This window comes from Chlamydomonas reinhardtii, assembly GCF_000002595.2.
Source record: "Chlamydomonas reinhardtii strain CC-503 cw92 mt+ unplaced genomic scaffold scaffold_26, whole genome shotgun sequence".
In the NCBI taxonomy this organism is placed as follows: Eukaryota; Viridiplantae; Chlorophyta; class Chlorophyceae; order Chlamydomonadales; family Chlamydomonadaceae; genus Chlamydomonas; species Chlamydomonas reinhardtii.
In genome coordinates, this window is record NW_025061539.1 from 29,785 (window position 1) to 43,820 (window position 14,036).

Sequence of the window (14,036 nt, forward strand, 5' to 3'; positions counted from 1 at the left end):
TCCTTGTCCCGGGTCGTTTGCCGTCGACGTAGGTTGCCTAAAACTGTCCAGAGCATCAGGGCTCGGTCGATTTTCTCGCGACGTTGCGACATGTCCATGGACTCGCGAATTCGCTTACTTTCTCGCCTTCCCCCACCTACCCCTACGGATTCGGGCAGTGTTCCTGAGGGCTAACCCCTGGATTCACCTTGATCTAAGCCCCACAAGCATGTGCGGGATCACAAGCAGGGATGACTTTGGAGGGCCGCGTACACGTGTGTGCGGGTAAGTTGACCGATGCTGGCCGATTGTTTGTCAAGTTCGTTCGCGGGCCACGCCCCCGCCAACCATAACCCCTGTGTGCAACTTTGCTAGCCCCGTTACTTGCGCCGCGTGTGATGGTGAGCTTAGGTGAGCTTTGCCCGCATTTCAGGCAGCGGGAGTAGATCGGGGGCGGGCAAGGCCACCGTCAGAAGCTTGGTCCAAGGCGTATATATACGTAATGAAATGGCAATAGTGCTCGACCGATTTCGCGACGCTATCGCGATCCTGCAGCTCCTGTAACTCAGTTGGATAGAGTATGGGTCTTATGCTTCGCGAGCCAGCCCAGAGTCCGGGGTTCGAGCCCCCGCAGGAGCATTTTGCCATGCACTCCGCCAGGCCCACAGCCGCAAGCGCAGGGTGTACGCTCGTGAGCAGGGACGGCAGGGATCCGTGCTCGCGAGCTCTTGAGACTTAAGCTGGCCTTGTAAGGAACGCCTGCCTGCCCGCCTCCCGTTGCTCCCTTCACCCCTCTCTCTGGTGCACAGCCCCACCACTGGATGCAATGCAACACGTGTGCAGCAGAGGCTGTGACCAAGCGGCTTTGTGGGAGGCCCCCCCCCCTGCCTGGCTCCCATTGCAACCCCGCCCCCTGTAGCAACTCCCCTCATGCCTCAGGGCCATTCGCGCAAGCCCCCACCCTCACCCCCTCTCACTGCTTCTTCACCCTCAGGCACCCCCTGTCCCCGCCTGCCGTTTGCTCCTCCACCATCCCCAATGACAACATAAGCCGGGCAGCAGTAAACGTGGGTCGCAAGTTCTTGCAACCTGCTAGCTACCCGCAGCGATCACAGCTAGCCACCGGCAGGCGGCTAGCACACGCGACGCACTACCAAGTCCCAAGCCGCTAGCTAGTTACCAGTGTCTCCAAACGTCTCTCCACACAAACATGAAACGCTACCGGTGATCCTATCTGGGTCACGCACACTTGCGCCGCATACTGTTGTGCCGCGCGCCAATGCGTGCAAACGTGCGCTGATTACCTGTCACATGCTATGAAATATGAAGTCCACTTCGCATCCGCTCCCACTCTCGTTCTCATCACCCCACACAAGCCACCACTCACTCAGTCTTCGTCGTTGGCGCGCACAGGCGCTTCTCAGGCACAGCCCTGTATTCGTCACGCACCTCATGTAACGCACCTCGATAACAGCTCTTCACCACCACCAAGCACACAGCAGTGCAGCAGATGTATGTAGGTCACATGGCGGGTTGGGTGGGCGGGTCCGTGTCACCCCTACTTCACACTCCTACTGTTCCTAACGATCACATGCGCCCCGCGCCGCCCATGTCATCCCGCCCCCCCCCCCCCCGCCCCGCCCTCTTACTGCATCGCACCCGCCCTAGCTCTCAGACATACACGCCCCCAATCACGGCCCAGCGCTTCGCACACCTTTACCCTCTCCACTACACACACATAATCACACACCCACGCACCCCTCTACGTCTTCGTGTGTGCTATCCTGTCCCGCTGTGCTCTCCAGAAGCATACAAATACACATACACACGCACGCGGCGCGGCGCGGCGCGGCACGACTCTCGTTTCCCCATACCCACACGCGCCCGCCGCTCGGCGCGCAGCCCCTGCATCGATGCTGCCCCTGCGCCACCGCCGCCGGTGCCGCAGCTCGTCTCCCTTCCCCGCCGCCACCACCCGCCGTAGCTCGCCTTGGTTTGCGGCCGCCGCCGCCGCCGCAGCAGCAGCAGCTCACCTCAGTTTGCGGCCGCCGCCGCCGCCGCCGCCTCCTTCAGCCCCGCCTCAATGCGTCGCAGCAGTGGGCCGGCGCCGTAGGCCTCGCCGCGCCGCAGCAGCTCCCGCGCGTCGGCGTAACTGCCGCTGCCGCTGCCGGGGCCGGAGTGGGTGGAGCGGGTGGAGCGGGTGGGAGAGGAGGAGGGGGAGCTGGGGCGCCTGTGGGTCGAGGTAAGGGGGAGGGGTTTGTAAGCACCAGCCCAAACGCCTAAGCCAAACCCCTACCGCTACGCAGTACCCCGGCTTGCCCCTCCCCCCTATCCAATCGCGCACCATTGCAAGGCCAGGGATGATGGGAGCCATTTGGTGCGAGCCCTCAGTGGACACAGGGAGACCGGGCGGGCAGGCCCAGCAGGGGCTCGTCGTGGGGGCTTCTTGAGGGGGACAAGACTAGACTAGAGGGAGGGCACGCTGGAAGGGCTCGCGGGCGATCGCGGGCGATCGCGGTGCATGCGAGGGTCTACGAGGGCCTGCAACCGATTAACATATTGGTATTCATGATAATAGCGCCAATTTGATCGGCGTGCTGGCACGCCTCGAACGCGATCCTCAACCTCCAATCCCTTCGCCTCTAGTCTTTGCTCCCGGCTACCGTTTTCGCAAGGTTACTATATAATACAAGAACAAGCGAGTTTATTGACACAATTGAGAGATCAGCTTGCCATTAATCTGAAGCAAAGTTCCGACCGCGTTTCAACGTTACGTATAAAACTGTCTGTGAAGTTTGCGCCCCCCTCCGGCGCTCGATGCGACCGCAATGGCTATTGCCCCTCCCCCTTCGGGGGAAGGGGCAAGCCAACCGAGCCAAGCTTGCGGAGCACCGGGGTAGGTGGGGGAGGAAGCGGACCGGAGGAGGGAGGGGATGACGGGCCGCGAAACCGGTGACAAGGCAGCAGCAACCACTCCCCCTCCCACCCCCAGCGGGTACGGCGCAAGCGAAGGCCCGCCCGCCGGCTGCATAAGCTGGGCCCAGACGCCGCCTCGCCGCCCCACTCCCTACTCCCTACCTCCCCACTCCCTACCTCGCCGCCGCCTCTCCCCCTCCCGGCCCCCAAAACCCTACCTCTCGCCGCCTCTCTCTCTCTCGCCCCCTCCCCCCGCAACCTCACCAGTTGCGGAAGCGGCCCCACTCCGCCACCACCGCAGGGTCGTCGCCCGGTTGCACGATGAGCACCACCGGCTGCCGGCTGCTGCTGCTACTGCTACTGCCGCCACTGCTGCTGCTGCTACTGCCGCCACCGTACGGCTCCCATGCTAAATCTTGCATGTGCCACTGCTGCTGCTGCGCTGCAAGGGTGGCGCTCATACGGCCGCCACTGCCGGCGCCATTACCACTCGCCGCCGCCGCCACGCCTCCTCCCGGCCCCGCCGCCGCCAAGGCCAGACCCATAGCCCCGTGGGGGTGGTGGGGGTGGTGGGGGTGATGATGTGTGTGCGCCGTGTGATGGGGATGCGGGTGGGGGTGGGGGTGCAGACGCGGCAGTAGCGGGAAGGTGTGGGAGTGGGCAGGGAGTGGGCTGCCGGCGCCGCCGACCGCGGCAGCCCATGGCAGCGTGCTTGCGTCCTCCCCCAGGAATCCGCCGCCGCCGCCGCCGCCGCCGCCGATGCTGCTACTGCCAATGCCATAGTTGCTACTGCCGCTGCTACTGCCAATGCCATAGTTGCTACTGCCGCTGCTACTGCCGCGCACCAGGCCGCCGGCAGAGGAGAAGGACCAGCTGTGGGCGGCGGCGGCGGCGGCGCGCTGCCGTTGCTGACGCGCCACCTCCGGGGCTAGGCCCCTCTGTGGGGGGGGGGGGGGGGTTGCAATCATGATTATTTACAGGGGGAGCGGATGGAGGGAAAGACGGGTGGAAGGGGGGGGGGGGGGGAAGGAAGGAGAGCTGGGAGCGGAGACGCAGATAGGCGGGAGCCGTAAGTTGAGACAGAGGGATGGGGCAGGAGGCAGATGTGTCGCAGACGTACGACGTGTACGAGCAGGGGGCGAGGACAGCAGTGGCAGGTGGCTGGGAGTGGCGGGAGAGCGTGTCTGTATCACTCCCGTTCTCCCCTCACACCCCTTTCTGCCCTCACACCCCTCCACCTCCCACTCCCCCTCCCCTACCCCCAACTCCACCCCCAACTCCACCCCCGCACACACACACACGCCCACACACAGACACACACACACGCGCACCTGCACATCGCCCGCGATGAAGTCCAGGAATGAGGTGGGGCTGCTCAGAGCCACACCCACCGCACCGCTACTGCCGCCGCCGCCGCCGTCACCTGCTACTGCCGCCGCCGCCGCCGCCGCCCCCGCGCCCCCGCTGGCAAGCCCCCCGCTGGCGCGTACCCAGCCCTCCTCCCCCTCCTCCCCCTGCTCCTGCAGCCCCTCGGCTGACGTCCGGCTGTAGCTGCTACTGCCGCTACTGCCGCTGCCGCTACTGCCGCTACTGCCGCTGCTGCTGCTGCTGCCGCCCCTGCCTGCGGGCACGGTGTATGCGGCCTCACAGCGGCGCCACCACCACCACAGCCCGCCGTCAATGGCGGGAGCGGAGCGGCAGGTGGCGTACCTGTGTTAAGGAGCACAAGGAAAACATTACGCATAGACAGTGTACCTGTGTGCGCGTGTGTTTTGAGGGCTTTTGGTATCGAGAGTTGGTGTTGAGGGTGTGTGTGTCAGTGTGTCAGTGTGTGTGGGTCCAATGCATGGGGCGGTGTGCACCTCCAAGTGGAGTGCCCCCAGCTACAGCCACTCCCCTGCCCTCGCCTCGCCTCCCCTGCCCTCCCCTCCCCAGCACGTGTCAGCTCACACGACATCCTCGGGCCTTCAACACACACACACACACACACACAGCCCCCCCTCCCCAAACCCACCCCCTCCCCAAACCCACCTTCTCCCCAAACCCACCCCGTCCCCAAACCCAACCCCCTCACGCGGCACCCCACACTGCCCACTGACAGCTGCTGCCCGGGCGCCTCACGTAACCCTACCCACCCACTACTGCGCCTGACCCCCACCACCACACACACACACACACACATGCTCACACCAGCTACCATGCCACCCCCACTACACACCCCACCTCACACACACACACACACTCCCACCCCCCCCCCCTCCCCCACCACCACCACCCCCTCACCAGCTGCCGTCCAGCACCAGCGGCAGGTGGGCGGAGGCCATCACCACCTCCACCACATCCTGTGTGTGAGAGAAATAGGATTACATTCATAATGAATTATTCCAAGTGGGGGGGATTAAATTCATAATAAAGCTAAGAAGTGAAGGGGAAAGCGGGGAGGGGTGTGATGGGGGAAGAGACGTATCATCTTCACGTCTGCTACACGCTCTCTCTCTACATACTGCATACCCCCTCTCCCACCCCCCACCCCCACCCCACCCATGCTCTCCTCCTCGCTCCTTGCATTGGGTTCGCTTCCGTTGAGGCCGGTATCTACCAACCCCCCTTACCCGATCCCCCCCCCCTTACCCAAATCTCCTTACCCGCCCCCCTCACACACACACACACACACACACACGCACACACACACACACACGCCCATCCACACACACACACACACAAACACACACACAAACACACACACACACACACACACACACACACACACACGCCCATCCACACACACACACACACACACACAAACACACACACGCTCTCACACCTGCTTGTCCCCGAACGCGCTGATGTGCTGCGTCTGCAGCCGCGGCAGCTGAGTGACAAGCACCGTGGTCCGCCCGCGTGACAGCAGCGCGCCTGGGGGGGGCGGTGGGGGGTGGGGGGTGGGGGGTGGGGGGTGGGGTGCGTGGGGGTTGGGGGTGTTTTGGGGGGGATGCGGTGTGGGGGTTTGCTGCCTGCCAGCACACACGCAACACCCAACACACACACACACACACACACACACACACACACACACACACACACACACACAGTCACACACCGTCGTTGGGCGGGCTTTCGTTTCCTTTCATAACACCGTCATACACGCAGTCACACACAGTCACAGTCACACACACATATACATATATACATATACACGCACAGTCATGCCCCCAGCCACCAAACCCCCAGCCACCCAAACACCCACATCCCACACACAACCCACACCCACCTGCGTTGTCGGGTAGCACTCGGTCCAGCCAGGTGCGAGTGAGGCTGCCTGTGTTGGCGTGTGGTGGGGGTGGTGTGTGTGTGGTGGTGTGTGTGTGTGTGTGTGGGTGGGGGTAGCCATCCATGGGATGGTGTGTATCAAATATGAAGTGAAGTGCGAAGTGAAGGGGTTGGCAATGGGTGGTGGTTGTGTTGGCGTAGGGCTTGATAGCCCCGCGATGCATCCCCCCCCCCACACATTAGGTTTGGTTTAGTTTGGGCTGGTATCTACACCCCCCCCCCCACACACACACACACACACAAACAACACAAACACCCCGCCCGATCACCTTCCGCGCACCCAGCAGCGGGCGTGCACAGTCCGACCCACCCAACCAGACCCCCTCAGCCTTTCCTGGCATCCAAACCCCGTGCCAAGTTGGGTTTGGAGTATACCACCCCACGCACCCGAAACAAATTTGCCACCCCTCCCCCCTTTCCCTCCCCCCTTGGGACTTCTTGGGCCCGGGCACATAACCCCCCACCCCGCCCCAACTTTTCCCCGCCTCCCCAACTTTCCCCCGCCTCCCCAACTTTCCCCCGCCTCCCCAACTTCCACCCAGCCCTCTCCTCCCCAACATCCGCACCACCCACTCAGCCAGCCCTCCTCCCCACGCACCCCTCCCCCCCCACCACCACCCCTCACCCCCCACCAGGGCCACCACCCACCCACCCACCCAGGCGCCCGATGAGCCCCAGCCGCCGCTGCGCCACCCGCTGCTCGCACATCAGCCGCAGCAGCTCCTCCGCCGCCGCCTCCGGCCCCACGCCGCACCCCCCCAGCGCGGCGGTGAGGGCGCCGCTGCTGCTGCCCAGCAGCGGCACCTCCATGGGGTCCACGTGCCGCGACAGGCCCTTGAGCACGCCTGCGGGGGGGAGGGGAGTTGTAAATACCAGCCCAAACTAAACCAAAACCAACGAAAACGAGCGGAGGACAGGCAGAGTGTGGGGGGTTGCATTCATGAGTGATGAAGCAAGGGGTTTGAGCAGGGGAGGGGGGTTTGCAGGGGTGGCGTGGGGTGAGGTGGGGGGTCGTGTCAGGCAGCGGAACTCCCCCTCAACCGATGGGGTAGGGGAGGCAGGGACAGGGTTGCGACAGGAGCAACGTTACCCGCCGCGGGAGCAGCGGGAGCAGCCAGGATAGCAGGGATAGCGGTGGTGTCATGCTGGCAGTTGCAAGCAGGGTGAGCAAGAGAGGAGAATGCGGGCAAGGCAGTACTGGTAGCTAAGCGGGTGGTGGTGATGGCATGCCAAGGACGCCGGGGCATGTGCGCGAAGGCAGGGCGCGCCGACAGCTTGGTCAACAACAAAGCTTGACGCTTACCAAGTTGCCAGTTGAGCATAACGCCGCAGCCCGGAAAGCTAAGGCTGAAAGCCGGCTCCACGGCGCCTCGGCTTTCGAGATGCAGGGCCGATGGCCGAAGCCTCAGGCGCTGCGGGCCCAGCGCTGCAACGCCCATGGCAACCATGGCTGTTATTTGTCGCACAAGCTTGTCAGCTGTACATCGGCGTTTAAGGAAGAAGCGCGTCAAGCGAGTGCGTTGCAAAACTGTCAGCGAACTGTTTCGAGCGAAAGTGGAACTGCACGGGCTACGAGCGGTGTGGGCGGCAAAGTGAAAGTACGGAACAACACTTGAGCTTCAATGCGCGGCCAAAGCATAGAATTTTGGTATCTGGTATCGGTATCGTCAGCGGCCCCAAAACCTCAACGCGGGCTCCTCCCGCCCTCCAGGATGCGTTTAGCTAACAAGTGCATAATTGTATACCTGTTTGAAGCGCGGTTGTGAGGGAACTTGATCGCGACCCCATCCTCGCCTGCGTGCCGGCGCTGACGAGCCGGCTGCAGCCTCGGCAGCCCCTCCCCAGGATGCCTTGAGCTCGAGCTCCAGAGCAAAACTCACACCCAAGTCCCAAACGCCTAAGATCACTACGAGCCCCAGACGGCAAAGTTAAAGTGCGCCCTGAAGGGACGCTTGTGTGTCGGAGTGGACACGGCGTCAATCAGGAGCCATGGAGGGCACCACCGGCCGAGTTGATCCCCGTTGGGGCAGGCCAAACCTAGCCTCAAGCAATAACGGACATCCATGCTTGGACTGATTCTATATTATCATCATCACATGCATGAAATCCATCCGGCGGAACATGCGCTGCTACACAGCCGTGGGCGATGTATGGCCCCGGGCCCCCGGGCAGGTGTGGGGGGCGGGTCCCTTCGTCTCCCCTGAACACGCAGGGCGGCCCTGTCGGCACCGGCACCGGCGTTGGAGCACCGTCAACCGAGGGCCCAGATCGGTGGGCCAGTCTCGCGCTGAAAGGTTAGGTGCCCTCCCCAGGGCGTTGCAGCTTCCGTCCTCGCCAGTTTTGGGGCTGTGTTCTCTGGGGAAGTGTATGCTGTGTGTGGCTACGGGGTGGTGAGCACGACGTGTCCCTGTATGTGTGCTGGGAGGACAAGGTGCGTAGGTGCTGCCGCGGGACACGGCCTGGGTCCACCGCCCGGGGGCAACGCGGTCCCGCAACCCCGACAGCCCCTGGCTGGCCCGCCCACCCAGCGACCTTGAAGTAAGTAAGGATGGCAGGGGCAACAAAGCAGACCCGACAGACCAGACAGACCAGACAGACCAGACAGACCAGACAGACCAGCTACTCCTTACAGCCGCCGCAGTGCCTGCTGCATTCCAACATGCCCACCACCTTGCAATGACCCGCCCGCACTGCCGCACAGCTAGCCAGCCTGTCATCAGCGCGCAGCCGCCAGTGCCACACTGCCCCCCACGACCTCCGCCAGCAGGGTCCGAGCAGCTTTAGTGACGGACGGAACAGCAGCATTCAGCTAGCTAGCTAGCCACACACGGGCCCCTCGACTCGCTCAAACATTGCTTGGATTGCGCGTCTTCGCCCACTGTCACCCATGGCCCCCGTGGCCTTCGCGCACACCGCCCTGACACCTGCTGTTGCAGTGACACGGACATGCGTCTCCTGGCCTCGGGGATTACCCCTCCCAGGTCTCAGGGGTTACCCCTGCCAGGCCTCTCACTGGCAACAACATACCGGCCTGGCAAGCCCCTGCCTCATTGAGTGGGCGCACTGCTACCCGTCAAACTCCCAATGCAGCCTCACGCCAAAAACCACAACGGCAAACACAAGCAAGCTTTCTGTAAGGAAGTCCGGCGTTGGGGCGGGCCTTGTCGATGTGTCATTGTCAAACCCACCACACACCACACACCACTTTCCCATGTTCATTCTCATCGGTCTCCATTCCAACTGCCACGTACAGCTACGTGACACGTGTTCTGTAAGCCGCGCGGCAAGAGCCCTTGTGCAACATCATGCCAACCCTGCGGACCAGCCATCATTCGCCTAGTGCGGTATATACGTATTCAGACAACGCGACTACAGAACGGTACAGTGCACGTATGCGCCAGTCTGAATGCATTCCCCACTCCTCTTGTGGCGGCCAGAAAGGTCCATCGCCGTACGTGTCAGGCTAATGCTGGCATGCCGCTGCACCGCAGATAATAATGTGCTGCGCGTGCGCACCCACTGGTCCGGCCACCTGCCCCCACCCACCACCATCACCAGCCACGTCACACACACCCCGAGGAGGCGTGCGCGCAAGTCCAGCTCTGCAGCCACGCCAAACACGCCGCCGCCGCCGCCAGCAGCCACAGCCCGTGCAAGGCAGTGGCGGCCACAGCGGCGGCCATGGCGGCGACGGCAGCGCAGCCGCACTCCACCAGGGCACCAGGGCGTCCGCACCGACCGCAGCAGAGCTAGCCCGGCGGCTGTTATTGACGTGCTTGGAAAAACGCAACACGCACAAGCGAACATGACGTTGTAGAGCCGAGGCCAGTAAGCTAGCACAAGCAAAGAGAAAAGCGTGAGCATGAGCAGCGACCGCAACTGCTACGTTACCTTTGACGAGATAACCGCGCGCCAAGCTGTTGGGACTGACACCGACCTTTCCCCCGTGGCTGACACGCCCCTTTGAGTTGACCGGGGGGCGGTGTGCCCCTGGCGTGCCCTGAACATTGCAGGATGGCCATGACTTTATGACAGCGACAGACGGAGGCTGGGGTCGAGTCGGTGGCCATATCCCTGCATGTATGACTGAAGTGCTTAAATGCCAATGCCAATGCGAGTGCGGACGGCAGTATGCATGGTCGCGACATCGGGGTGATGGGGCGCGCAGCAGGCTCTTGCCAAAGACTGCTGCGGGGAGGTGTGCGTGTGGCGGTGTGTTAAAGAGCACAAGGAAAACATTACGCGTGGCGGTGTGTGTGCGTGTGCGAGTGCGAGTGTGCGCGTGCGTGCCTGTGCGGTGCACTGCTGGGCCATGCCAAGGGGCAGGTTGCAGGGGGCATGCGTTATTGACGTGCGTTGCGGAACTAATGCGTACGTAGACCACAGCGGAAGGCGGAATGGGCTTGCAGGCGGCACGAGAGCAGGCAGTCAGTAGCGCAAGTTGCGAATTCACATGTTACGGTCGGGCCCATGGCTGGCTGACGGAAGGCGGCTGCTGTATTGGGATGGCTGGGCTGGGCGACGGCGGCCGGGCTGGCGTTGGGACTACCAGAAAGGACGCGCCGAAATCAACCGTTGCAGTGTTGCACACGTCGCAGGCGTCACAGGTGTTTGTGCTTGCGTGGTGTAACAAAGGGGCTTGAACAAAGCAACGTTCGGGGCAGGTGTGGCGACATGCATGCGTGTGCGTGGCCGCATTTCCGTTTGCACGGGATGAACGCAACAGGGGCGGCGCCGTACGTGATTAACCCGTAGGCGGCACCAATTCTGCACGTTTGGCCCCCCCCCCGCGCCACGAATCCCAACCGTGCCGGTTGGAAATTCGAGCTCAGCAGCCATTATAATCGTTCATGCCGCGGCTGATGCAGTTGCGAAACCGCCCGGACGCGAGCTGCGGCCTGGACGGAGGGCGCCCGGCCGCGAGCGAGGCGTACGGCCCGCCCAATGGCGAGCGCCTCAAGTCGAGCAGTGCGGAAGAAGTGTGTTCATTTCTGAGGCAATAGACGCCCTCCACACGGACGACATAGTACACGCCCGTGGCATTGTCACCATGTTACGGAGACGATAAAACGCAGGGGCCCACTTTCGGGCCAAACCTAGCACCAATGCTGGACTTCTTCCGTGCCTGCTTCGCGCCCTCGCGGCCGAAAATCCCAGAGGAGTATCTGCGACCACACGGACTTTACGACTCCAGCCGGGTGGACGTGAAGAAGCTGCGAAGGCTCATTCTCAACAAGCAGCTCGCACCATGCCATCCTGGAGCGGAGGAGTGCGCCTCTGGGCAAGATGTAAGCACATGATGGAGCCCGGCTATGTGCGGCTGCTGCGGACGAGTCTTTCTTCCGGGACCCTAACCATTCGCCGCTTTGTCCGCTCATTTTCGCAGCTGGAGGAGTGCCCGATTTGCTTCCTTTACTACCCAGTGCTTAACACGTCGTTGTGCTGCCAGAAGCGTGTCTGCACCGAGTGTTTTCTTCAGGTAAAAACGCTCAAGGCCTGACGCACAGCTTCGCGCTGGCTGTTGTGATGGCTGGTTTTGTGGCGGCGACATAGATGTGCAATTCCACCCGCTGAAATTGGTTCGCTGCTGGCGGTGCCTCAGGTGCAAACGGCGACACCGCCACATGCCCTCAGCAGCTGCCCCTTCTGCAAGGAGCAGAAGGTCACGGGCTACCTCGTCAAGGTGAGATGGGCGGTGGAGGGCAGTGCGGCTCGCGCTCTCGGTGCCAGTCGTGGCAACCCTAAGCGGCTGAGGCCGTGGTGCGGGCCCGGCCGCTGTGGGCCCGGCCGAGGAACCCCACCCGCTAGCGCCACCACTGACCAGCCCGCTAGGTCGCCGGCTGCCTGCCCCCCCCCCCCCCACACACACACGCACGCGCGTGAAGTGAGCCCCATGGGTTGGACCCGATGCCACCACCGGACCTGGGCACAGCTACTGAAATACCGCCAGGCGCCAAGCCCTGATTAGGCAGCTGCTCACTCTCAACACGGCGCACACACCACAGCTGACAAATCCCCCTCCCCTCCCCTCCCCCTCCTTTCCCCTCCTTTCCCCTCCTTTCCCCTCCTTTCCCTCCTCCCCCCTCCTTTGCCCTCCTTCCCCTTCTTCCGCCTGCTGCTGCTGTGCTGCTGCTGCTGCCACTGCTGCTGCACCGGCGCCACCGATACTGCCGCCACCACTGCTACTGCCACCACTACCGCCGCCACCACTGCCACTGCCGCTACAACTACTGCCGCTACTGCTACTGCCGCCACTGCTACTGCCACCACTGCTACTGTCGCGGCTACTGCTACTGCCGCTACTGCCGCGGCCACCACTGCTACTGCCCCCACTGCTCCTGCCGCCACTGCTACTGCCACTGACACCACTGCTACTGCCGCTACTGCCGCGGCCAACACTGCTACTGCCGCTGCACAGCTGGTGGGGGCTCGCAGTCTGGCGGACAAGGAGGCGGAGAGGGCGGAGGAGCAGCGCGTCATCGAGGCGCGCATCCGGGAGCGAGAGGTGAGATAGGGTGAGGGGTGGTGGGTTGGTAGGGTGGTGTGGGGTGAGGTGGTGGTGATTGAGGCGCGCATCCGGGAGCGGGAGGTGAGGTAGGGTGAGGGTGTGGAGGGGTGGGGGTGGGGTGGGGGTGGTGGAGTTGGAGGCGGCGGCGAGTCCGGGAGCGGAGCGAGGTGTGAGGGGTGGGGGTGTGGGGGTGGGGGTGGGGTAGGGGGTGGTGGGGGTGGGGTAGGGTGGGGTAGGGTGGGGTAGGGGGGGTGGGGTGGGGTGGGGAGGGGAGGGTGGGGTAGGGTGGGGAGGGTTGGGGTTGGGTGGGGTTGGGTGAGGAGAGTGTGTGAAGGTATGCGGGGGGTTGGATGAGGTTTGGAGGGGGTGGGTAGGGTGGGTGCAGGGGGGTGGGTGGGGTGCGGATTTGGGTGATGGGGTGGTTGGGTAGAGTGTGTGAAGGGATGCGGGGGGCGGGATGAGATTTGGGGGGAGGGACAGCAGGGGGGGAGGTAGGTGGCAGGGATAGCGGGTGGGGGCAGGCGGGAGTGGGAGTGGGGGTGGGAGTGGGAGTGGGAGGCGCGGAGAAGGGCGGGCTGGCGGGGAGGTGACGGGTGGGATGGTGGGGGCGGCAGCGCCAGTGTGCGCCTGCGCCCTACGACACGCTACCAGGCACCTCCGCGCCTCCCGAGGGGCACACCACTGGGGGCACACCCACCTCCTTGCACACCCTCCAAACCAAACAATCGTTGCACCTCCACAACCCCACAACACCCAATCTCAAACCTAATGCACGAAAATGATTGCTGTTCCCCCAAGATGGCCTACCGTGTACCACTTTCTTAGCTAATCATAGTTTGTAAATGGAAGTCCCCCCCGCCTTCCCAATGCAGGAGGAGGTGCGGCGCGATCAAGAGCGGGCAGAGCAGCGGGCGGCCCGGCAGGCTGAGGAGGGCGGCGGCGGCGGAGGCGGAGGCGGCGGAGGCGGCGGAGGCGGCGGCGGGTCGCAGCGCGTGTCCACCAATGGTGTTGGCGGCGGCGGCGGCGGTGGCGGGGTGGGCCAGGCCGCGGCGGCGGCGGCGGCGGCGTCAGACCTGAACCCGCGCCGCAACGGCAACGGCAACGGCGGCGGCGGCGGCGGCCGGGGCAGCGGCTCCGGCGCCCCGTCACCCGGAGGCGGCGGCGGCGGCGGCGTGATGCTGACGGCTGCGGGCCGGCGGGCTGCGGCGGCGGCGGCGGCGGCGGCTGCGGTGCCGGCTGGCTCGGGCGGAGCGCAGGTGGGTGGTTGGGTGGATGGGTGGGTGGGTGGGTGGATGGGGCGGTG

General features: G+C 63.9%; 2 protein-coding genes across 2 annotated transcripts in view; one reads left to right on the top strand and one right to left on the bottom strand.

Moving 5' to 3' along the window:
- Window positions 1-895: 895 nt before the first annotated feature.
- Window positions 896-7,941, bottom strand: CHLRE_26g756847v5 (uncharacterized protein). The gene is made up of 8 exons (XM_043072977.1): window positions 7,529-7,941; window positions 6,882-7,070; window positions 6,167-6,214; window positions 5,720-5,811; window positions 5,179-5,237; window positions 4,227-4,605; window positions 3,160-3,833; window positions 896-2,209 (listed from the first exon to the last, which is right to left on the bottom strand). The coding sequence occupies exons 1-8, from the start codon at window positions 7,662-7,664 to the stop codon at window positions 2,014-2,016; spliced, it is 1,773 nt and encodes a 590-aa protein (XP_042914097.1). The 5' UTR covers window positions 7,665-7,941; the 3' UTR covers window positions 896-2,013.
- A 3,350-nt stretch (window positions 7,942-11,291) lies between these two features.
- CHLRE_26g756897v5 (uncharacterized protein) overlaps window positions 11,292-14,036 on the top strand; it is a 10,602-nt gene continuing 7,857 nt past the window's right edge. Inside the window, exons 1-5 of the mRNA XM_043072978.1 lie at window positions 11,292-11,513; window positions 11,612-11,704; window positions 11,828-11,908; window positions 12,644-12,730; window positions 13,606-13,989. Coding sequence (XP_042914098.1) covers window positions 11,331-11,513; window positions 11,612-11,704; window positions 11,828-11,908; window positions 12,644-12,730; window positions 13,606-13,989 — 828 coding nt within the window. The 5' untranslated portion in view covers window positions 11,292-11,330. The remainder of the gene's footprint in view (window positions 11,514-11,611; window positions 11,705-11,827; window positions 11,909-12,643; window positions 12,731-13,605; window positions 13,990-14,036) is intronic.